General features: G+C 41.4%; 2 protein-coding genes across 9 annotated transcripts in view; both read right to left on the bottom strand.

Moving 5' to 3' along the window:
• Positions 1-495: 495 nt before the first annotated feature.
• LOC109647497 (RING finger protein 11-like) lies at positions 496-4,906 on the bottom strand. Its single transcript, XM_020113310.2, has 3 exons — positions 4,238-4,906; positions 3,783-3,952; positions 496-2,916 (listed from the first exon to the last, which is right to left on the bottom strand). The coding sequence occupies exons 1-3, from the start codon at positions 4,358-4,360 to the stop codon at positions 2,745-2,747; spliced, it is 465 nt and encodes a 154-aa protein (XP_019968869.1). The 5' UTR covers positions 4,361-4,906; the 3' UTR covers positions 496-2,744.
• Positions 4,907-5,984: 1,078 nt separating this feature from the next.
• The window catches only part of cacna1eb (calcium channel, voltage-dependent, R type, alpha 1E subunit b), a 47,678-nt gene continuing 28,990 nt past the window's right edge, over positions 5,985-24,672 (bottom strand). Inside the window, exons 21-49 of one of the 8 annotated variants that reach the window (XM_069511601.1) lie at positions 21,519-22,289; positions 20,189-20,436; positions 19,829-19,973; positions 19,586-19,715; positions 18,381-18,440; positions 18,145-18,251; positions 17,615-17,626; positions 16,959-17,055; positions 16,712-16,872; positions 16,070-16,207; positions 15,188-15,389; positions 14,916-15,080; positions 14,344-14,454; positions 14,167-14,247; positions 13,802-13,921; positions 13,628-13,693; positions 13,296-13,387; positions 13,003-13,177; positions 12,795-12,922; positions 12,307-12,403; positions 12,032-12,149; positions 11,773-11,880; positions 11,599-11,699; positions 10,869-10,975; positions 10,690-10,789; positions 9,365-9,469; positions 8,837-8,972; positions 8,553-8,719; positions 5,985-7,806 (exon numbers count right to left, since the gene is read on the bottom strand). In XM_069511601.1, the coding sequence (XP_069367702.1) occupies positions 7,282-7,806; positions 8,553-8,719; positions 8,837-8,972; positions 9,365-9,469; positions 10,690-10,789; positions 10,869-10,975; positions 11,599-11,699; positions 11,773-11,880; positions 12,032-12,149; positions 12,307-12,403; positions 12,795-12,922; positions 13,003-13,177; positions 13,296-13,387; positions 13,628-13,693; positions 13,802-13,921; positions 14,167-14,247; positions 14,344-14,454; positions 14,916-15,080; positions 15,188-15,389; positions 16,070-16,207; positions 16,712-16,872; positions 16,959-17,055; positions 17,615-17,626; positions 18,145-18,251; positions 18,381-18,440; positions 19,586-19,715; positions 19,829-19,973; positions 20,189-20,436; positions 21,519-22,289 (4,573 nt within the window). In that variant the 3' untranslated portion in view covers positions 5,985-7,281. The other 7 variants (XM_069511604.1, XM_069511602.1, XM_020108948.2 and 4 more) reach the window with 7 other exon arrangements.

Below are 24,672 nucleotides of genomic sequence, written 5' to 3'. Positions count from 1 at the left end.
CTTATATTATGTGCACATAAATGAATGTGGCCCTTGTGTACAATGTCATAAACCCACCACCCTTCAAATTCATTCATACATTAACAAAGTGTCCATTTGGTTTAATCTTGCGTCGACAGCATCACACTAGGATTTACCTTCAGATATTTGTTCAAAATCATAAACTCCTGTCTCAGATGTTTCTTAACAGGCAATTTGACTCACATGTTTCGTCCCCAGCTGATGCAAGACAAGGAAACAAAGCATCAAACAATGCTAATATGGCTTTGGCTTGCTCGCTACATCAGTCGAACGGAGAGCCCTGATTACACGGTCACGTTTCCTGTGCCACTGCCAGATTTTAGGATTTCAATAATGAAATGCCCAGAAAAATATTTTGCAATCGTGTGCTCTGTAATCTCGATTCTTAGTAATCCCTTAGACCCTTCACAACCACAAACTGTTTTCCCCCCTTTTTAAATGACAACTGCTTGTTTTTTAATTAAACAAAACCAATTTTTCTTAGTGTTTATTTATTTATTTTTTTTACATGAGGGCTTTACAGCCTTCGGAAAAGAACGAGAAAAAAAAGGATTACAGGAAATATTCATTTTCAGAATAAACTTAAGATGAAAAACAAAGCAAAGGGAAGGCCCAACGGAAAACTTGATAGCTCAGTTTGAACTATCACACCATAAAGAGAAGTCGCTCACACTCTGAAATTCTGATGGGACAGAGGTTTGCATAGCCAAGCTTCAACCAGTGTAATATAGTTATATACTTACTGTCCTAAATACACAATGGATTTTACACACGTGTGAAATGTGAAGGTAAAAGATAAAACACAGGTAACAGAGATAAAGAAAAGCCACACCAACACATATACAAAAGAAAGCAATTATGTTTGTAACTATTCTGCTACAGTGAATTGAAACAAAGCGACAAAAACATAATTGTAGTGTAACAAGAAAAATGTGACAAAGGGATGTGGATTCAAACTAACAGTACAAAGTTTTTCTTAAAGAAATAGTTTGACATTTTTGCAAATACACTTAATTGCTCTTTTTTCTTACAATAAATATGTAGCTAAAAGAAAACGATGAACTCAGTTTGAAGCTGGGGGAACGCGGCTATAACCTGGTTCTGTACAAAGGTCAATATCAAAATGAAGTATTTTAACAGGACCACTACAACTCAGTTATTAACATGCCATATGTTATGTGTTGAACGTGTAAATGAAAAATGTAAAAATGAGAATTCGTCCTATTATAGGTTTTTGTGTGTGTAACGACACACAACTCCATGTAAAACCCAAACTTTAAAAACACACAATTTTGTGAACATTACTCTCTGTGTAAAGATTAATAAACAGTTTTCATGTTTGTCGGTTGGCATATTTTCATAGTCACTTCTCGCTAGTTCTTGCTCTAGCTTCTCTTCCCAGTCTTAATAGTAAGCTAGGCTAATTGTTGCTAATACCATAATCTCCGCATAGACAAGAGAATGCGTCAATCTTATCCAGCTCTTGATAAGTAAGTCAAGGAGCCGATTTTATGAAATGTCAAACGTTTCCTTTAACGTCAAGCAAACCTCTGTCCCTTTACTAACATAAAAACACAAGAATCAAAACTGAAGCAGATCAAAGCACAGGCTCACGCTACTGAATCACAGATTTCATGATATACACCGTCGGGCTTACTTCAATGTGGTGAGTGACTACTGACAGCTTTGACATGTTTTATCAGCTATATAACTTTTGCATCTCAAGAAACAAAGGAATGAAGTATTGATAGTGCAAGGTTGTAAGGTACATATATTAATATATTGTTTTAGATACTGTCCTATATGTAAAGTGCAAATCTCTGGATCAGATGAAACGTGTGTGTGCAAGCAATTTTCTAATTTGGACTCAATGATCCAACCTGCCCATGCACGAATGAGCCCTTTACACTGGCTGCCAGCTACTTTACACACCACCTGGTGACACATTCACATTACACATCATCATTTCATTCCTTCGGCTCAAAGCTTTTTTTAAAAGTCTGATTATTTGAAGAAGCCAAACACGAATAAGTGGTCTTGACCTCCATTATGAATGAATGTGTACTTATAGACTTTGGGTGATTTCTGTAAAGTGCGTGCATTCTTTTTTTGTAATCCTCCTTTTTTCTTCTGTTGTGTATTAACACATTCCCAGTGTGGGGTCTGTTGGAGATCAACATGTTGAAGTCTAACTGTTGCCACGGAAACCTTCAACTTTAATCCAACAGATTTCTAATGACACCTCTAAGCGTTTTGGTCAATAATTAAGTTAACCTTCATGTCCATTAACATTGTGATTAACTGGGAATGAAGGTGAAATGGTGTCAGCTGAGGAGAAACACCACTGAGGCCGGCTCAAGTGGAAATGCAGTCATAAACCCCCTCCCCAATCACACACGCCAAAAGAAAATCCCATGTGCTCACCATCAACGCAGGCTGCAGCTTCGACACAATAAACACACAAACACAATCATGCAGGGTCGACTTGAAACAGTTTCTCACTGACTTGTGTAACTGATGTTCTTAAGACCAGCTTATTCTGACTTGGGGGACATGGAAGGCCAACATTGGGTGAGTAAAATTGGAAATTTTCAAAGTGCAATATAACAGCCAACCTATTTTTTCCCCCAATTCCTCAGGCTCTATAAAGAGGGCAGTTGTAGGGTTTGTGTGCGGGGTCGGGCCGTGTTTGATGTAAGCGTGGGGGAAGAGGGGGTGAAGAATCAGTTGGTCTCGTAGGTGGAGAGCAGGGCAGCATCCACAGGCTCCATGCAGGAGGGGCAGGTGAAGGATCTCATCAGCCAGTCATCTATACAGTCCATGTGGTAGATGTGCATACATGGCAGGAACCGGATGGGGTCCCCGTATACAAAGTCCAGCATACAGATCACGCACCTGAGAAGAGAGGAAGTGAAGGGGTTAAACACACCAAATCACACATTTTCTACATTATTGTGATATTTCATATAACATCACAGCAGTCGGCAGTAGTTGTATAAAAAGATACATGACATTTATGAAGAACTGAAAAGTTTAAATAGATAGTTAAACAACAGAAAGTGACGAAACAATATTGATAGTTTTTTGATTGATTGAATGTTCTCTGGTTCCAGACTCTCAAAGTGTCGATTAGCTGCCTCTCTGTTTAATGTAAATGTGACAAAACAAACAAATGTAAAAACAAGTCTATAACAATTTATAGAGTATAGAGTAAAATATGAATATATATTCACAATATGTATCTGATTGTTATACAGCTTGAATAGAACTGAACCAGCTGCTTGCTTCTCCTCTGCCAGTATACCCACATTGCTAATAATTATAATAATACCATCATTCTTTCCTACAGCTGGCAGAGATTCAAATTACAGTGACATTAGAATAGAAAAAGTTGTCAACAATCACAGTTTCAAAGTATCAACATTATTGCTTAAAGACGTGTTTTTACATGATACAAGAGATGTCATACGTGAAATACACCGACAACTTCACCACTAGATGTCACTAAATTCTACACACTGAACCTTTAATCCAATTAATTTTAAGGCAATGTGTAATTCTGCAGAACAGAGATGAACCTTTGGGGATTTAATTAATGTCAGGAGAGGATTTTCTATTTCTTAATTTAATTAGTCTGTTGTTGATTTATCAGCTGATCATTTCAGCACACTACAAATAATGACAGCTTTGCTTGCACATATGCAACAAATGCTTTTTTTCCCCTGTGGATGACCTCAGATGCAGTAATTGGATACACTCACTCTCTGATCTTTTTCTCAGAACCGTCTTTTCCTCCATCATAGACGCCCTTCGGGAGGTGCTGGATGAGGCCAATGCGCTGAGCTATGCGAATCTGCTCCTCCTCTGTCAGCTGTGTGGCCAGACGGGCCTGGCTGGGTGTGGGATGGTACATGGGCATATGAGCCTGCTCCTGGTGACACACAAAGAAACAGCAACCAGAAATAAACGTGATTATCATCTCAATATCATCTCGCTTACAAAGAGGTGGAGTGAAAGATAAGAGCATCTGTCTGGTCTGAACGGCTGTTCTGTGCAAGTGACACAAACCAAATATGTGTTTAGGAAGAAAACCTGCTGTATCTTGACATGTAGATTTTAATCTTACGCAATCCTCGCTGACAGTTCGTCCCATATGTTTCAGAAACATGCATCAATGAGCTCGTACTTCAGCATGTGTGTGTTTACAGCCTCTGACCTGGTACGGCGGAGGTGGTTCAAGGTCCGGGTCCATCCCGTCCCCGAAACTCGCTCTGTCTGACTGGGATTCATGAAGCAGAGAGATGTCGTCTGAAGTGGGAGACTTGAGACAGTTGCCCATGTCTTCGTGTCTCCGCTCCCGTCCTCCTACGACCGACGTCAAACAAAAAACAACAAACAAAAAACAACCCGATCTTGTCGCTGCTAAAGTTGCTCTCGTTGGCTAATGTTAGATTTGTCTTTCTACTACTCCAGAAACCACAAATTTAAGATCAGAAGACACAATACACATGGTCGTAAACCTGCTGTGTACACGTTGAACGATGAAGCAAAACGTCCAAACTAGTTTCTCTCCATGTTTACACGGACAAACAAAACAAAGAACTCCTTTGCTAACGACAGCTAGCAGCCGAGCTAGCTACTTTTTCGTCCTACTTCCGTGACGAGAATCGCTCACTACTTCGTCAGAAACGTAATTTCAGTTAAATGTCCACTTCAGCAGAAACAGTAGTTCATGGACTGTGTGGTCTGGCAGAGGAACCGAGGCGACATGTCTTCTTTTTAACTTCCTGAGTAGATGTTCTCAGTTTGTCTCCTCGCTTAGCTGCTCTCTCCTTCTTCACCCGACATGTTATCGGTCCGTTGTATATGACGTCAGTGGGGTGATGCTGCGCCGTTGATTGGATGATTTCTGTTACGTGGGTCCCAGACAGGACCAAGTCCCGCCCATTTTAATGACGATAATAACAACAACAAACGAATTACTGGTTTATGATCAATAATAAATTCAACCATTTTTCTAAAATATATATATAATATTTACATATGTTTTTATTTCTTTAATTGTATTTATTTGAAACTCTGGATGTGCAGTACATGGACTTATTGTTAAAATAAATGTTGATTTAAAGGTCCAGTGTGTAAGATTGAGGTGAAAGGGAACTATTGGCAGGAATTTAACTAGAATAATCCTCATGATGTTTTCACTAGTTCATTTCATCTAAATTGTGTGAATTGGAGTTTTCTTTACCCCAGAAAAGGCCCTTTATATTAAAATACTTTATATTTACATCGAGGGGACCCTCTCTACAGAGGTCGCCATGTTTTTTACATTAGTAAAATGTAACAAACCAAACCTTTTGAGTTTTTATGACAACTAAAGGCTACCACAGTTTCTTTTTCATGTTTGGAAGGGGAGGGTGAGGTGAGGGGTGATAAGCTGCAACATGCAACTTCAACACTAGATATCACAAGATTCTACACACTGTACCTTTAAGAAAGACAGATAAATGAAAAACATCAGTGAGAAATGAAAGTAAATAAAATTAATAAAAACAATTTGAAGAATACACATCAGAAGGTCGGAAGTTCGATCCCCAGTCTTCCTATCTGCAAGCCAAAGTGTGCCTGGGCAAGATGCTGAACCCCGAATTGCCCCAGAGAACAACAAAAAGTGCTGCTAATAGATGCACTGTATGAATGTGTGTGTGAATGGGTGAATGGCAAACTGTAGTGTAAAGCGCTTTGAGTGGTCATCAAGACTAGAAAAGCGCTATATATAAATACAACCATTTACATTTAATTTCATAAAAATAAAACAAAATTAAGGAAAATTAAGATTCTGTGTCTGTGTGTGTGTATAAATCATCAAACCTGCAACAAAAGTCTAGTGTATACAGCTATCAAATACCACACTACCAAACGTTTTAAAAATCTGAGAAAAAAATCACTTTCAATAGCAGTGGCAACTTGAGGACACCTTTATTTGTATATACAGCTATTGTACACATAAAAACCCACAAATTATTTGCATTCCAGGAATTTATGATACAAGTCTCCATGTTTTTGGTTAAGTGAGTTTCACAGAATCGGCCCTCTTTAGGCAAACAAAACAAATACACAAATCTTAAAATGAACATTTTCCAACGATTCCCTTACCTTTAAAGCTCATCAGCTGATACTGTTTATTATATTTTTTTCTCTAAATGTTACAAACAGCATAACGTCTCTGTACATTATTAGTAAGCAATAGAGTAATGTTGACTTGTGAAGCAAAATGTGTGATGTGTGTCTACAGTGTTTCCACAGTCATTGTCCGAGATGGTTCATACAATATTCACAAGAAAGAAAAAAGATAAAAATAGATGACAGGTTTGATTTGATGTTAAATGACAGAAAATCAAATGTTAAATATAAATGTTTGATATTTCTTTTTTTTAAAGGTGCAGACTGGTAAAATAAAAGTAACAGGCTGTTTTGAAGGATGATGAGGAAACTTTAAAGGTATTCAGTTTGGTGGAGGCATGATTTAACAATAACACTGGGAGAAATAACAAATAAGTATATTTTCTATGTTATTCTATGACTTTATTTATATCTCACAAATTATTATGTTCAATACCAAAAAAGAAAAATGACGGGGAGAATCAGGCAGTTTTACCCCCCTGCACATTCATTCACACTGTAAAAAAATCCAGCATTATTGAGTATTAGTATCCACATTGTCTGGTAGAGTATCCGATCGTCTCTGCGTGATGGCTTATCGTGTTGATCTGGTCTACTAAATGGCAATGGTGGGATGATCACAAACTATTTACAAAACAACTTATTTATAAGAAAATGTAGTTACATATTCACACACCCCACAGATCAATACTGTTCAGAGCAACACTGAATCATTTAGAAACATCTTCAGAAATGAAAATACCTTATATTGACACAAAGGACATAATTTGATCCATTTATTTTGTTTATTTTCTGCATCCCACGACTATTTGAGATGTATTATTACTCTCTATCATCAAGTACAAGTCAGGAAATAGACCTTATTTATTGTCAGTGTTCTGTGTGAATTGGCAACTACAGTTTCAGGAAGTATTGTTCTTCGTTGTTTTGGGTTCACATTTGTCCAAACATCCAGAGGGCCCTTGGCCTCAATGCACTGATGCAGAAAGAGTTACATTGACCTTCACTCTGTACACTGTCGCACTCCAACACCCCCACTGGGATTCCCCCTCCTCTTCCACATTGTGCCTCCCATCCCTAGCACCTGTCGTCCTCCTCTGTGTCACTGAGAGGATCGCAGCCCGCCACCGAGGCCGTCTGTGCCAAACGCTTCCGAAAGTGTCCGTTGGGGACCTGCCAGCCAGTCCGCAAACGCGGGCGGGCTGAGCTGATGGTGTTTGAGCGTCCCAGGCTGCAGGCCACAGCCGCCTCGAAGGTCAAGGTCTCCATGGGACCAGAGGGGTCAGGGCTGTGGTCCTCCTCTTGTGAGGCCAGGAATGGCTCTGAGGGGTAGCGTCGAGGCGGGGAAGGGTGTTGGCCGGCCTCGGTCCGCCCTTCTCCTGCCACCCCCTGTTGGATCTCCCAGGTGGGCTTGCCTCGCCTCATGGTCTCTGGGCTGCCATGTTCGTCCGCGTCTTCACCGACAGAGGCTTGTGTGCGACACACGAGCGGGGAGTAGGAGATGTGAGGGCGAGACCGGGTCGGGGTTTGCGATAATGGTCGTCGGCCGCTGGGGGTGCTGGACTCTGAGGTGGAGGGCACTGGACTGTCTGAGCTGTTGCCCTGAGGATAAGAGGTACTTGGATTGAATTATGTCCCAACATGAACTTCATGACAAACGTCTGCTCACGAGAGAAAATAAAGAAATGGTGTTTTTATCTGTTTCATGTCATTAATATGTAAATGTGTGCAGCAATATCTCATCAGACCATCTTCTCCATGAGGATGACCTCTGGTCTAAGTATGTCACAAGATTCTTGATTGAATGCATTCACAAGAATGTGTCTACAGAATAATAATGACATCATAGTGTCAGAGAGTCAAAGATTTACAGCCATGGTGTCTTCTTGGCAAAATTCAGCACACTATAAGTGGATGGTTCAGTCAAATGAGTCAGAATGTTGAGTGTTAAACAGAAGGGGAAGAACCACCAATGTATTTTCAAATGAGTGAAAATGGCGGCTCAGGAGGGAAGACATGTCAGCAATGTCAGCTTAATTTCCACATCCCATTAAAAACAGGGCACGCGTGATAGAGTAAACTCAATTTTTAAGTCAAGTGAGTGACATAGCCGGCCATGTTGGATTTGGGATAACTTCTCTGTCAGAATATATACACTATGCCAATGCATATAGTGATTGTGAGTGCAATTACAGAATTATCAGTTTTAAAAACGCAGCAGTGGAGTCACAATGTCACAGAGACACAGAGTAACTGGAGCTCAGAGTTATAACATGGAGTCACAGAGATGCTGTCGTTCCTGTCCAGGTCCCTGAATCACCAGGCTGACCTGAGTTTTTCTGACCTACCTGTTTATCTTGGACGTGTGCTCGCTCCACGCTGGAGGAGCATGAGGGCTGCAGGCTTCTTTCCTCTGAGTTACAGCGAGATGTGTCTGGTGAGAGGAGGTGACAGCGCTCCTTAGAGCGGCCACGCTCCCTGTCGGAATGATGCTGCCAGTGATCTGACCGAGAAACTAGTGGACAGCACAAGACAAAACAACAGAATGAAAGAAGAGGTGAAGAGAAGAAACACAGCGTGACTTGGGGTTAAACTGCAAACTGCTGTGGTAATAACAGATGAGCAGACTAACCAGCAGCCTTGTAGCTTTTGTGACGAGGTCGATACAATCGCTCAGGACTTTTCTCCTCCTGCCAGAGACCGTTGACCCGCTCATCCCCAACAGTGGACACTGAACGCTTCATGGAGCCACTCGCGACCTCTGTCTGCTTGTATGTGAAACACACACACAAGAATACAAGCACAAGGTAGAAAACAGAAAATATTATACATACTTATTAATAGATTCATATTTAATTCAGAAATTGTGTTTGCAATTCATTTACATGCTTTACTCATTATACTTTAGTCTTTCCTGAATTCTGGAGATGAAATGAAGAAGTTGAGGTAAAAAGGCGAGGCATCAGCATTCAAGTATCACACCCCATTCTAACAATTCAGCCTAAATCAGACTCCAAATGCACCAAAGGACAAACCAAATCTCTACTGGAGTAACTCTCTCGTGCACGTATGGATAGAGGCCTAGTGGCATTAGAGCCCATGCAGCCACTGAACTCCCCGAGGTCCAGCCCAGAGGCCGTGTCGTGGAAGATGTGTGTACCTGCAACTCTACAGCCAGACGAGGCATGGAAGAGGCCCGCACACACAGGCCCCTCCCTAGCGGAAGCTCCAGAGGGGCTTCAATCCCCCCACTGCACTCGCCCACCTAGGTGAGTACAGAAACAAGAGAGGAGGGCAAGAGAGACAGAGCACCAGTCAGGCTCGTCCCTGCCAGGACTGCCTCTGTATCCAGGTGAGAGGGGTTCAGCCAAGCCAGTGCATCACTGAGGGCTCTATCATAGCCATCACCATCGCCATCCAATCAGAAGCCATTCCAGCCAAAGAAACGGACAGATCAACGACTAGCAACAGAGATAACTTCACTTCCAGGAAGGGGGAGAAACAGAGTGAGGTCGTAAATGAGGAAGAAAGAGTGAAAACGAATAGATGATAAACAAAACAAAGAAAAGATGGGATCCATATCTCAGCTACATGTATTCATGCATATTCAGGTCTTCATCGCTACACAAACAGAGCCAGACGACATCTCTCCAGGGATCAAACACATTCCTCTGCACACCAACATGTGGGGAGTTCAGAGCAACTTCGCATCATTCATCTAGCAGGCAATGGGGACCAGTAAAAAAACCAGACACAGCAAAACATCAATAGTGTGACAGTCCGCCTCCACTAATCCGACCTCCACGGGACTAAAACGTAACCAAAGACAGGAGCACAGAGAGTCAGTGATGCCGTGCTCTGCAAGGCACTGAAAGAAAAGTCACAGCAGTGTCAGAAATGTCCACATTTTCTACAGTTAGATGTGAAAGTGGTTCCCAACGTGAGAGAAGAACAAGCATAATAATGTATATTTATGAGACTTTTCACTGCTTATGAAATAAGCTATTTTGATCTGGAAATTCTCATCAAAAGAAAGAAAGAAGACAGGATGTCTGTTTCCTTGAGAAGTAAAACTCAGGATTTAGTTTAAGTGATCACAACCATTGATAGAGGTGCTACTGAGCCTCTGTTTGAAATTACTGTGATTAACATTTCAAACTTCCAAATTCTGTGGCTCCTGATCTGGATCTACGTCTTTCAATATTCAGTATCTATTAATCAAATCCAAAGTATAAATATCAGCGAAGCAGTTTACAAGAAAACAACAGAATGGCTCTGCTTTGAAAAACATATAACATATAACATTTCATTCTATTCATTTTATAGATTTTCTTCTATTACGCTTTGGGGGTGTCTTGTCCCTATGAAAGAGAGGAGGGACAAGGCTTTGTTTTTAATGGTTGTAAGTGAAAAGTTTGGGAACCACCACTCTAAGACGTGGTTATGGTATTAATGTTGTATACTCGTGTTCACCCTCTTCCTTACCAGAGGTTGCTGTTGACCTGCGTCAGTGTCGGAGCTCATCGGCTGCAAAAACAGTTCCTGGGGTGAGATCGGGCTCAACGCCACGAAGCCTCCTCTGGTCCTGAATCAGGACGGAGCACAAGAATAAGCTAACGCAAACAGAGCTACACACAGTATTTTGCACACATTTTCAGACTCACAGGGCAGAACCAGCACTGTGGGCCATCATCGGCAGAGGCTGGGTGTTGGAGAGAATGTCCTCTGGGAGGGCGGCGGCATCCAGACGCTTGAACATCAAGCTACTCTTCTAAAATGAGAGACAGAAATACGAACGGTCAAATACAAGTGAGACGATTTCACACCAGGTTCAATTTCAAGTGATTCAGGCCACAGTTAAGGATTTGAACGGTGGAAGAAATACAAATATCTGATAAAAGAAACAACAAACATTTTATATGAATGTCAATTAAGGAACTTCTGGATATTTTCATTCCTCCCACCTCTATGTACGCTGTTCTGTGAGGTCACGATGGATACCAAAGGAAAGGTATGTTTGTCTTCTCCTAATATTTCTCTTTCACTAAATAACTAAATGTAAAAAACATAAAATAACAAAACTGGCATGACACATAATAGAGTTCATACACAGTGATTGGATTGTATTGATATAGAGCTATTGACACAGTCATACAGCGCTTTATTCATTCACTCTCAGCACAACCATCAGGGGAAATTTGGGGTTTGGAGACTAGTTGGGGATCGAACCACCAACCTTCTAAGAGCCACAGCCACTAGGCTACATCTGCCAAGGCCGAAAAATTTCTTTGCAAAGTGAAAATTCTTGCAAATGCCCCTTAATCTTTGTCCACACAGATGATTAATGGATGTTGAACATGACCTCCGGTGTCAGAAAGTTGATCATGAGCTGACCTGAGCCTCCAGTTGTTGCCTGAGCTTCTTGGCTTTGTTCTGTTTGAAATAGTCCATGATCATCATCGAGGCGTAGATCTTCCCCACAGTCATGTCAGTATCTGTGAGGGCAGACACATTCATATTAACGCTCACTCAACGTGTACACTGAATATTTCCTTGTTCGAGTCAGACCTTTGTTGATTGGTACCAGGAGATCTAAGTTCTTCTGGGGAAGATACGGCCAAATGATGCTGATCTCTTTCTGCAGCTCAGAGTCCAGAGCCACACGGTCCTCACCACCTGAGACGAACATTCAAAATCAGGCAAATAGACTGAGTGAATTTCAATTATTGTTTATCTTGTAGACCAAATAATTAATGATTTTTAATGATAATAAAAAAGAAAATTTTTCTTGCAGTTGCAGTTCTAGGTGCGAAATAAAATCAATTACATGCAGCCTGACCTCGAGCGATCTTGATGTCCAAAGCCGTGCGAATAAGCGACATCAGGGTGGAGGTGAAGTGGACGGACATGTCCTCGTCCACAGGCATGTTCATCAACACCAACCTCTGATGGATAAGAAGACAGATGCAAATTCATTCATCAGTTACTTGTACTTTTAATTTAATCAATGTAAACTTTGTGTCAGTTCATGATGTATTTATATTAAACAAATAGGATTTTACTTGAGTTTCCAGTTTTTCTAGATGATCACGTTGTCAGTACCTTGTATGCGATCTTTGCAGGACATTTTTTTCCCAGGCCCAGAGGTGGAGACATGTGTGTTAACATCTCATACATGGCTGTGTAGTGGATACGACCACTTGAAGAGGTTAATGAGAGGAAGTACAAATGTTATTCATTATACAGCTAAGTCACATTTAAAGGTCGTACAGTTCTTGTTTGGCATTTGAAACATGGCCTTTAAATATTCAGTGATTCACAAATTGTTTTCATTTTCTTCCAATAAACACACGTAGATACTCTTATTATTGATTTCTTATTACTCTACTTCATTATTGTCATCTCCTCACTGACTTTGAATGGAAACTAGCTTGTTCTAAGCATGTTTACTCATTGTACTTCAAGGTATTTCTCACCCTTTGGCTGCCCTCTGCTGGATGAAGGTAGAACATGAACATTGATCATCTCTGCTTTAAACCAATTAAAACTGAACATGTAAAGATGCAGCAGTAAACTAAGTCATGTCTCACCACGCCAGACGATCATACTCCCCCCAGATTCTGACAAACTCATCCAGGTGATGGGGGCCGAGGATGGAGGAGTCTCGAGTCAGGTACTCGAAGTTATCCATGATCACGGCCACGAACAGATTCAGCATCTAAAGAAGGAACATCAAGAGGGAGTTTGAGGAGGGAAACGCAGCAGAAGCTGCAGGAATATCACTGTTTGAGAACGGACCAGGAAGGAGCTGAAGAAGATGAAGGAGACGAAGTAGCAGTAAGCAAAGTCGGTCCCGCAGCCTCCCTCGTGGTCTGGAGACAAGGTGAGGGGGGAGATGGATGGGTCAGGTTCACACTCCTGACCCGACAGACAGGAGAGCATGATCTCCTGCCACGACTCTCCTGTCGCACTCCTGGTGGTTTATGGATAATTAAAAAAAAAAAAAGATTAAAAAATAGCAACAAAAGATTATTACTTTGAATCAAACTTAAATTTCCATCGGGCTGTAAACATATGTCTGATGAAAACACCTGAACAGAAGCATCAGCGCGCTGAAAAACGTCTTGAAGTTGTTGTGCTGATTGATGTGACTCTCATCATTCAGCTTGATGTTTCCAAACACCTGCAGAAAACAGGGACAATTATTCTTCTTCTCTGTTTTATTGGAGCCTCATTAGCTTCCACCACAGCAACATTTTCTGGGGTCCAGAAAAAAAACTACTTTCATACGTAAGATCGGGGGTGAATTCAAAGGTGCAAAAGCAACGTTCAATAGCAGGCGGACATCAACTGAGAGCAACATTAGTCTGTCATGTTATTTCTGATATTAAGGAGTTTCATATCATCATTAGTGAGAGAATACCTGCATTCCAATTATAGCATATATGAAGAAAAGCATCGCAATGAGGAGACACACATACGGAAGAGCCTGTGGCAGAAGAGACCACAAAGAGAGGTGGTTAGAATCTGTGATCAAGATAAGAATCTATATCTTCTGACATTGCTCAAAATATTAATAATAATAACGTGTCCCGACCTTAAACGATTGCACGAACGTCCACAGCAGAATACGAATCGTGTAACCCTGTCTCAGCAGCTTGATCAACCTGGCCGCTCGGAAAAGCTTCAGGAAGCTCATGTTGATTGTGTTCACAGACTGGGACACACACACATGGTTGCAGAGAGCGAGAGAGAGCGGCAGACAGAGGGGAGAGACAGGATGTAAAACACAGATGGTGAAATTCATCACAACATGACTTAAGTTGTGTCTGGAGGCCGGGATCATAACACTCGTGGAAACTGGAGAGAAGAATGCTGCATTCAAAAGCATCTATTTGAGTCTTCTCTCTGTTTTAGGTTCACAACAGTGTGAAAACGAACTGCGTCTTGGCAGAATCTTACCTGTAAATCCACAATTATCTCAGTGATGCTGCCAAGAACAGTGATGAAATCAAAAATATTCCAAGTATCTCGAAAGTAGTTCTGCATGAAAAGAAGAAATACACACAAGTTCCTCATTAGTTCATCCAGATGAAACCTAAATTGATCAATTGATTAATTTTTTGTCATAATACTCACCACTAAACCAAAAGCCATGATCTTGAGGATACACTCCATGGAGAAGAGGACAGTGAACGCTGTGTTCAGGTGTTTCAGGACCGTATCATACGCAGTTGGGGCTGAGTGATACTGAAGAGAAACAAAAATAAACAATCTGATCTTTAATAATTAGTTAACATCACTGATACTGGCCTTTCTAATTTAGTTCCATTTAGCTGGATGTGATAACTGAACCTACACTCAACACATTTAAAAACAATCACAAAAGATTTACACTTTTTAGCCCATCAACAACATATTTAGTACATTACTTCTGATAAAGATCAAATTACCAAAAAAGCATCATGAACATCAGTAATATATCAAATATTGATAATAATTCATTATGTTACAATAACATGGTAATCAGTGTATCTGAGGAGGCAAGTAGTTCTACTTGAATCACCACAAACAGAAGAAAATAAATATTCATTAAAAGAACATTTTCAGTGTCGGTGGTGATTAATCAGCGTTAGTGTTATAAAATGAAAATATGTTAAACACGAGGTTCAGCTGCTCCTCTGCTGTAAAAGAGCCAGTCAGTTGTTCACCTTCATCATGAGGACCACAGTGTTGAGGGCGATCATGACGAGCACCGTGTACTCAAACGAGGGCGACGCCACAAAGTGCCACAGCCTGTACTGGAAGGTTTGTCTGTTCTGGGGCATGTAGCGGGTCATCGGCTTGGCGCTGATGGCAAAGTCAATGCAGGCCCTCTGAAATTCAACACAACAGACACACAAAGCCACAGATGATCCTTGATCCTCAAACAAATACACGTGTGTGTTGTATCTGTGTGTGTTTGAGTGTCACTGCTCCGCACCTCGTTCTTCTCCAGACTGCACTCCTGGATCATCTTGTCACCCTGCTCCTGGAAGGTGATGATGATCAGAGCCACGAAGATGTTGACAAAGAAGAACGGGAAGACTACGAAGTAAACCACGTAGAATACTGACATCTCCATTCGATTGCCACGACTCGGCCCCATGTTCTCCTCTGTTACGTCAGTCGAGTGCTGCAGGACCCTATGGATGTAGAAAAAACTCTTAAACACACTGTTTGGTTGGAAACTGGGTTGATCCACGTGTGTCCTCAGGCTTTTAACAACACGTCTACATGATCAAAAACCATGAGGAGGAAACTAGAATTACTTCCGCCTCCACCAACCAGAACAGATTTCGTCTACATACATGTTTTTTTTCCTTTGACCTTTGACAACTGGTGAAAATTTGAAAACAATTCCTAAAGGGCCATTATGATCTTGACCTTTGACCTTTGACCACTCAAATCGAATCCTTGAATCTGTGAGTCTTTGTGAATACTTGTGGCAAATTTGAAAGAATTGTCTAAATGCATTCATAATGTAAAGTGTCCACGAGGCCAAACAAGGTTTTATTAGGTCACATTGACCTTTGACCTGCAAATCCTATTCAGGTCATTCTTGAGTCCAAGTGAATGTTTGTAATAAAGATTCCTATGGGTGTTCCTGATATCACAATAACATGAGGTCAGCATGACCTTGACATCTGACCTCTGATCACCAAAATATAATCATCTTTGTGTCCATGTGAATGTTTGTAATAAATTTGAAGAAATTCCCTCGAGGTATTCTTGAGATATCGTGTTCAGAATGTGACAGACGGACGACAACCCAAAAACATAATAAATCTGGTCCGTGGCTTTTACTGTTGCAGAGAAAACTTACTGAGGCCATCCCTCCCCAGTCGAGACAGTGAAAAGTGTGAGCAGGGCCCAGCAGACGTTGTCGTAGTGAAACTCGTGTCTCCTCCACTCTCTCCTCTTCACCTCCTTCTTGTCTCGGCTGTAGTCTATGTAGTAGCCTCTGTAGGGAACAGAGCAGCCCAGCGTCAGTCACTCACAGATTAAAGTGGCAGTTTTAATGGAATGGAGGAATATTTTACTTCATCCCTAACTCCGCCAAATAGGTTATATCTTCACCCCGTCCTTTTTTCTGTTGGTTGTTTGTTTGTGAACAGCATTACACAAAAACTACCAGATGAATTAACATGAAAGTTGGTGGAAAATTCCTGTGTGTGTCAAGGAAGAAGCAATTCAATTTTGGTGCAGATCCGGATAAGGGGGCAGATGCAGAAGTTTTTCTTTTACTTTCTGTAATAATACGAAATAGAGCATTTTTCAACATTTTCATTGATTTCTCATTGATTGATTCAGGGATCTTGAGGAAAATCAGGAATTTCTTGGGAACTGATATCTCTGAGTGTGCACAATTTGGTGGAGCTTGATTGAATTTAAGTGGATTGTTGGACCGTGGCGGAGGTATAGGATCTAGTTAAGGTCAATTTGTTATTGGGATGAATCCACTCACTGGCATTCCTTCTCTGTATTCATGGAGCTGTCAGTGCAGTAGAAGAACTTCCCCTTAAAGAGCTGCACGGCAATGACGGCAAAGATGAACATGAAGAGCTGATACACGATGAGGATGTTGAAGACGTTCTTCAGAGACGTGACGACACAGTCAAAAACAGCCTGAGGAGAAGAAAATCGAATCTGTCAGAGGTCAGGGAAATAACAAACAACATTCTGGAGAGTGTTTGCAGAGGCTGACATCGTACCTTGAGTTTAGGAAGTCTCTTGATAGTTTTAAGAGGCCGCAGGACTCTCAGAACTCGGAGAGACTTTATTGTCTTGATGTCTCGGCCTTTGTTGTTCCTGTTTAACACGGAAACACAGCACTCAGGAAAAGAGCTGTGCACTTAAGCGAACGCACAAATACAACGTAGTGAAGACACATTTAAAAAAACAGTGGAAAAGAAAAAAACACAGTGAGCAAAAAGGTCAGCACAAGTGGATGTCCAAAAGAACCCACAATGACACACAGAACTACACTTTGGGTTTGTTTGTACGGAGGCCAGCAGGCGTCAAGAGTAAAAACATTTTCATACTTCTGGTAATTTGACTGTATATAAATAATGTAATTTAATGATGAAAAGCTTAATTAATTCTGTCAAGGTCATGGCAAAAACGTCTATTATTTATTGTATTTATTATGTCATTTGAGGTAATAAGTAATTGCTTATAAAGCTGAAATTACGTTTAAGTGTTCCGCAAACTATAAAAGATTTTTACCCCTGATACCTGTCGGACATAAAAACACATTGAATACAAAAAAAAAAATCAATATAAGACACAAATAAGACACATGAAAATAAAAAATAAACATCACAAGCGTGTGTGAGAAGTTTACATTTAGTGTGACTAAAATGTTTACCCCATCACATTCCTGGAAGCCCCAACAGTCACACAATCCCCAGGAACAACAGAGAAAAAGAAATCAAGGCATAAAGAGAGAGACACCGTGAACAGAGCTCAGAGGATCACAGCTATATTCACAACAGAGAAATTCACGTGTCAAACAACAAAGAGAACAAAAGGTTTGGTTAGTAATCTGCAACGCTCACACCAGGAAAGACAACAGAAAAAAAAAAATATATATATCGTAGAGACTGTTAACATCAGTCATGACACACTCCCTCAAATTACACAGAAATCCACGATTTCATTTTGTTTCAGTCTGAGTTAGACACCGTACAGGAGCATGCAAGCCTCCACAGTTGCAGTTTTTGAGCTGCCCAACTTTGACGAAGCAGACTGCTTTATTTTTCTTTTCTTTTTTTTTTTTTCGTTGAAGCTGCCTTTGAGGAAAGGCTGTTTATAACAATGCTGTACACATGGAAAAAATTATTTGCCGCAGTGAGTCAGTCGTTAGTCATCGACAGGCAGCACCATATAGTGACTCACGTTAGAGCAAAGGCAATCAGAGCCCCCACCACCACGATGAAGTCCAGGATGTTCCACATGTCTCGGAAATAAGAGCCGTCATGAAGGATGAGGCCCTGGTCTATCATCTGGAGGACGAACACGCCCACAGGGAACGTGAACACGTTAAACACACAAACCACAGGAGTTAAAAGAAAACCAAAGTATATTCTTTAAAAGTGTAGCTGGCAGAGAAAAGATTTGTTTCTGTCACCAACCTTGATGATCATTTCAAAGGTGAACACTCCAGTGAAGACGTAATCAAAGTAACGGAGGACCTGCATATAAACAGAAAACTTTTTATCTCTAATATTGTGAAAATTTTCTACACTTTCCTTGATTTCTCAGAGGATAATTCATTTAAAAGAATCAGACACATTTAGGAGACTGATATTTATGAGTGTGTGAAATTTGGTGCAGCTTGATTGGACTTGTTGGGTCTTGGGGGAAGTAAACTCCACTGAGTGACATTCTAGTTCCTGACTGTTCTCAACTTCATTTAATTTATTTTATTCATGATTAGTATGTGTACTAACACATCACATACTCAAAATCTGCTCAAACACATTGATAATGTTCAAGCTCCAGAGGACTTAAAACTCAAACGACCTCAGTCCCATTGAGTCGGAGCCGATACATTCGTTACCCTGCAGGTGCTGAATGAGTGGGTTCACTGTAGGTCAAAGTGTAACCATCGTTACTGGACTGAATACGTTTATAGAAATGTGCAAAGCGGCTGCAGTATATTCTGAATGTGCTTAACTCAGCACTCACAGGTATGTGTTGGGTGCTGTGAAGAGGTGCTCCAGAGATTTAGATTTGAGAACACTTCAATTACATCATCCGACTCACAAGAGAGAGAAAAGAATAATTGAAATAAAAGAAAAAAAACAGCTTTCTAGTTCTGGTTATGCACCAAAAACACTGGAATCTAAATTTCCCACAATGCAAGTTGATTCAGATTAGTTTTTAGTCTTTCAAACACCACGATCATCATTTGTAACACAGGCTTTCATCTGAAGGTGTATGAGGATGACAACGAATTAAAAATAACTCAGACTTTACTAGTGTGTCCTTCCAACTTCCCATGCATGTTTAATTGGTTACTCTTGACACTTTCCTTGTGACAGAGTTGTGAGAAACAAACTGCACAGTTATTTCCCAAACAAAACTGACGATTCTCACCTTGTATATGCGTGAAAACCAAATGTGTCTCCACACTTTGATGCTCACACAATTTGGGTATGTTTTAAGTCAAGTCTGATTGAAACTGTCGATTCCTTGAGGATAAATGTTTGTTAAAATAAAGTAGACAAGACGATCCAGCTTCACTTGGCCACTGACCAGCTGAGCTGGGAAAATATTGATTTGAACTCTGTCACTTTCCCACAGCTGCTTCTGGAGAGATGTGTTAAGATCCCACCTTGTTTCTGTCTGAGCTGGTGCACACGGGGTCCTCGGCGGCCAGTGCAATGCTGCTTGCCACGATCACAAGGAGGATGGTCATCTCGAAGTAACGTAGAGTGACCACATAATGGCAGATTCTTCTGATACTGTGGATCAGTGCAGGGGAGGGTGTTTTTTTTGTTATTTGATGGGTGAGCAGAAACAAAAAACAGACAGAGCAGAAACAAAAGATGAGACAGTCAGTGATTTGGTGGCTCACGGGTTGGAGGCCTTGAAGATGAACATGCTGTCTGGGGCAATGGGTTTTGGAGGAGTTGGAGGTTCCTCCTCCTCTTCCTCCTCCTCCGTCTCCTCGTCGCTCTCTTTCTGCTCGGAGTGGTACGCCTCCAGCTCTTTACTGTTCACTACAACGCAGACAGCAGTGGAAAAGGAGAGATAAAAACATGGCTTTAGCTCTACATAAACCGCTATGACAGAGAATAATGTGAGTCACCAGCACAATGGGTTCATCAAAAAAAAAAGACAAGTGTCAGAAACACCTACACACGGTGATACCGACGCTAAATCCCCCTTTATGCTGCACAGTGAAGGAATGTGACTGCAGCAGAAACAGTGCTACCTGTCATGGGTGTGAGCTCCAGCAGCGGCTGTGCAGACATCTCGATGGCCACGCTCCCCTCCAGGTGGGACCTGTCACGTTTGATGGAGACCGGGCAGTTCTCGGCCTCCATGGCACTCACAGTGTACTCTGTGGCCTCCAGGGCCGGCTCCACTGGGATGTTTTGGTCAGCGTGTCGGCCTTCACCCTGCTCGGACCAGGTACAGTCAAGCAGCTGCTCGCACTGAGGAGGATCAGGGATGTCAGATCTGAAAATGGGAATGAAAAAAAATTACTGAAATTAAATAAATCTTACATGAACATTTTGTGCAGAAAGTACTGTGCAACAGCTGCACTGTGTTGAACTCCAGTATATTTATAATATGCTTTTTTTGTTGTCACTGGATATTCGCTCCTGAGAGAGAATCCTAATTTGTAATCTCTGTGTGTCGTTAGCTACACTGGCACCGTCACTCTGTAGATGTCAGTCAATCCACCACTTACATGATGTATCACAACAGCTACAGGAGGGATCACTGTGGAATTTGGTACATTCATATCATCCTCTGGGTAAAGTGTAAAAATGCTGGTGGATCTTTAGGTTATCTGCAAAATTAATCACATTCACATCAGCCTCAGCCGTAGCAAACGAATAGGAGCTTCTATAGACAGCTGGACTCTGAGACTGAAAGTGGCTTGCTCTTTGTTTCAAAGGGTTATTTCACTTTTTTCCTAGTCTGTCCTAAAACCAAAGAGTCACATGCACATGTGGATATTTCAAGAATTGTTGGTCTTTTCTTGTCTGTGTACTGGTCCTCGCTCAAATAATGTGTTATTACATTCAACTGAAGCTAATGTTAGCCAGTTAGAAAACATTTAATTAGGTTCACTTGTACAATCTGCTGTCATTCAAAACAACAGCTTTGTAACAGATTCTACCTTTAAACATTTTATAATATTTGCTTTTTGTTGAAATGGTCAGAAATGTGTGTAAATTCTGTCTTAATGTTGTTGTTCCTGATGTCAGACAGTAGAGAAAGGCAGCCTCATGTAACTGAATGATTTCGGTGGGAATGTGGATTTTGTCTTCTCCACTGGAGACACGTTGAGAAGGAATCTTTTCACAGCCAGTTTGCAGAACATGTGTGGAGGGCCTGTGACTAACACTTTGAGGTAGAAAAAACTGAGCCAGTGTTTTAACAAAAACAGAGACTACAAGATGCAAATGTCTCTCTGGTGGAAATATCCAGTAACATTAAGATCTAGTGGATTTTGTTATTTGATAACAAGGGAACAATAGGTCAAATCAGAGTTCATGAGATTCAGTGTTCACAGATAAATAAAGTCTGACCTTCTGCAGTCGTCTCCAACATCTGCATATGGGTTGATGATGCAGGTTCCACTATCGTCTTGGACCGACCCTCCCTCCGCCTCTGTTTTCTCTCTCTCCTCTCTTTCTTCCTTCTCCTCCCTCTCATCCAGTATCTTCCTCTCCTGGCTGAGCGAGCGTCTCACTTGTTGCACCTCATGGGGCGTCTGAGTGCAGTCCAGACTCTTGGCCTCACTGCGAGCCTCACGATGACGGTGGCGTCTGTGCCGGGCACCTTCCTCCGGCCCCTGACTGGGCCTGAACTTGCGGGCCATCCTGTGCCTGCCTCCGCCTGTGGTGCGGTGGTTGGCTCCTGCTGTTTTCTCCTCACTCAGGTTCACCAGAGGCTCAGCCGCCGGAGGATCAGGGATGGGGATGGAGATGGACATCGGAGGCTCAGGGAGCGGCATCCCAACCGACATGGGAGACTCGGGCAGGTGACCCGGACTGGCCTCTGGGGAAAGGGTGGGGACATGGTGGGCGTTGGTGGGGGTTTCACTGGTGTCCTCTGTAGGGGCACTAAACAGCTCCTCCCTGCTCGCCATCTGGCGACGTTTGCGTAGCTGGTTGGCTCTCTGCTCCCAGACGGACATGTTAACTTTTCTCCTCCTCTCTCTGCGATTGGCGAAGGCGTTGGAGCCATTGAGAGGCTGCTCGTCGGGGGCCCCCATCGCACCCTCAGGCTCGTCTGGGAAGGCTGGACGACCTCGGTGGATCGCACGTTTCCTGTATAGGTAGGGTCTTCTTCTACCACTAAGGAGCACAATATACTTCACATCACCATGAGGCAACAAGAGACTCACAGTTAATGATTTGTTGACAAGAAACATAAAGACTACTAAAAATATAGCAAACCAGTTATACACTAAAAAAAAAAAATCAAACAAAAAATAAAAGCTGCAAGAAAAGGAGAAACCTTTTCTATGAATTTACATTGTTACGTGATTAGGAACACAAACAAATTCCCATTGAAAAAATTAGGAAAATACTTCAAGCTGAAAAGTACAAATACATCCAAAAACTTAAAGATATACCTGAGGGGTAAAGACAGATACAGAGGAAATGAACAAAACCCACAAGAACAAAAAAAGGAAAAGTGCAGGGTTAAAGTAGAAACATAGTGTAGGAAGATCTAGAAAATAATTTCAATAATCCAGTAGGAAAACTCAAGAGAGAAAATCTACGTGACAAGGATTCATACAATTATACTTACTGGTATTCAGACTCTTTTGTTGTCCATGTAATCAATGAGTGATTATTTGAAAACAAGACATTAGTGTTTTACAACATACACAGAACATTAGTTGTGACACAGAACAAAATGATGGTTTGAGCAGGTCTGAAATCAGTTATTTCTGTTGAAATGTTGATCAAGGGGAACTTGATTTAATGTCGATCAGTTGCAGGATATTTCGTATTGTTTGTTACGCGGTGTCATCGGAAAAAACTACATTTTGGTCAGTGCCACAGAACAGGCATAAAACAAGACAACATGATGGGACCATCAAAACACTGTAATGCACATTAATACCAGCATCTTGAAAACTGCAACACGTACAAGACAAACATTCAAATATGTAACAGACAAATGATACGTTCAGTGTAAAGAGTCTACGCTGTTACCTGTTTCATTAACTGTGGACCTGCTCTCATTAAAACAAGCATGGGCTGGGCAAATCACTTTAACGATTGACCGACACGACAATGATGAAGTCGGTCGGAGGTTATAAATGTGGTTTCCATAAATGTTTCGGTTAATTGCCCAGCTCTGTCACAATCATAACCATATCATTTAGTTGTGGTTTGATTTTCTGTCTGTAGGAAGCGATGGCCTTCCCCTTAACATTACATGAAAATCCACTTGCAGAGGCTCAAAACAGCTGGAAATGATAATTCATGACATGAATCCTCCTTTTGGAAATATCATTTAGAAAGTTTAAACATCCAAGGTTTGAGCTTTTGTTGCAAAGATGTAATGTATTTTTCTGTCTAATTTCACATGACATTTTTCAGAATAGTTACACTCTCACAGGTTAGATAGCATCAGAAACATGACTTTTATTATTATCTGCTTTGGGGGGAATTTTGCAGTGACAGTCGAGAAACAGGCAGGAGCTGCTGGAAGAGCAGGAGGCAACAGTAAGGTCCCCAGTGTGGTATTTATTTTAATACCATTAATAAAGATGAACGACATCACTGCACCACAAGGATGAAGCCAAAACATCTTGATCACCCCCCAGTGGCTGCCTGCAGTGTCTTAAACTCTATCTCCTCCATGCTGGTGGATGGGACATGGACCAAATTAAAAAGATGGTTGTATGTATGTTCAAGGGTTCATACACCCGGTAGGTTTGTTTTAATTTAGTTATTTTCATACCACGGCTCCACGCCACAATCACTACTGCACAGACGCCAAATGACGTCACCAGCCAAAATGGCAGCTCCCATATCTACAATATTTTGGCTTCATTTTTGTGCACAGGGAGGACATATTGTAAATTATGATCTGTAGTCTATGGTTTTAACCACAACTACACTAACTGCGTTTTTACCTGATAAAACATCAATGTGATGAATTACAAGCAAGTTTCAAGTTTCTGCAAGTTGGTTTTCATCCGATCAAAGGGCTTCTGAGAGAGCAGGAACAACACAGTCACTGATATATATATAAAAAAAATACTTTTTGGGAAATAACTGCTATAAAAGTAAATACACTCAGCTTGTAATTAATGCTGTAAAACATGCACAATAATGAGTACACTCCTTTGAAAAGCCAGGTCAGTCACTCCAGGTCAGTAATGCTCCCGATAGCTCCTTTTCCCTCATTACGACAGCTCCGTTTCCACAATGGTGATACTGATCTCACAAGTCATACTAGTATGAAAGCTTGACCAAAATCTGACACCCTCCAAAGTGTGCCTCCTCCCTGCAGAGCGACACATTGAGACTCCCCACTGTTCCCGACTTCCTCTGAAAACTGCCTCCTGCCCTCCTCCTGACTTACTGGATCATCTGACCTGTGGGGAGGCCACCGGGTCACTCAGAGGAGCAGGAAGTTCATTACCAAAAGAGGCTAGTCATAACCAATCACAGGCCAAGGCAGAAACAGATGGCGTCTCAGTGAAGCTGCAGAATC

Source organism: Paralichthys olivaceus, chromosome 16 (genome assembly GCF_024713975.1).
Source record: "Paralichthys olivaceus isolate ysfri-2021 chromosome 16, ASM2471397v2, whole genome shotgun sequence".
Lineage (NCBI taxonomy): Eukaryota > Metazoa > Chordata > Actinopteri > Pleuronectiformes > Paralichthyidae > Paralichthys > Paralichthys olivaceus.
The sequence above is the reverse complement of the archived record's forward strand: the minus strand, read 5'-3'. Positions and strand labels throughout refer to the sequence as shown.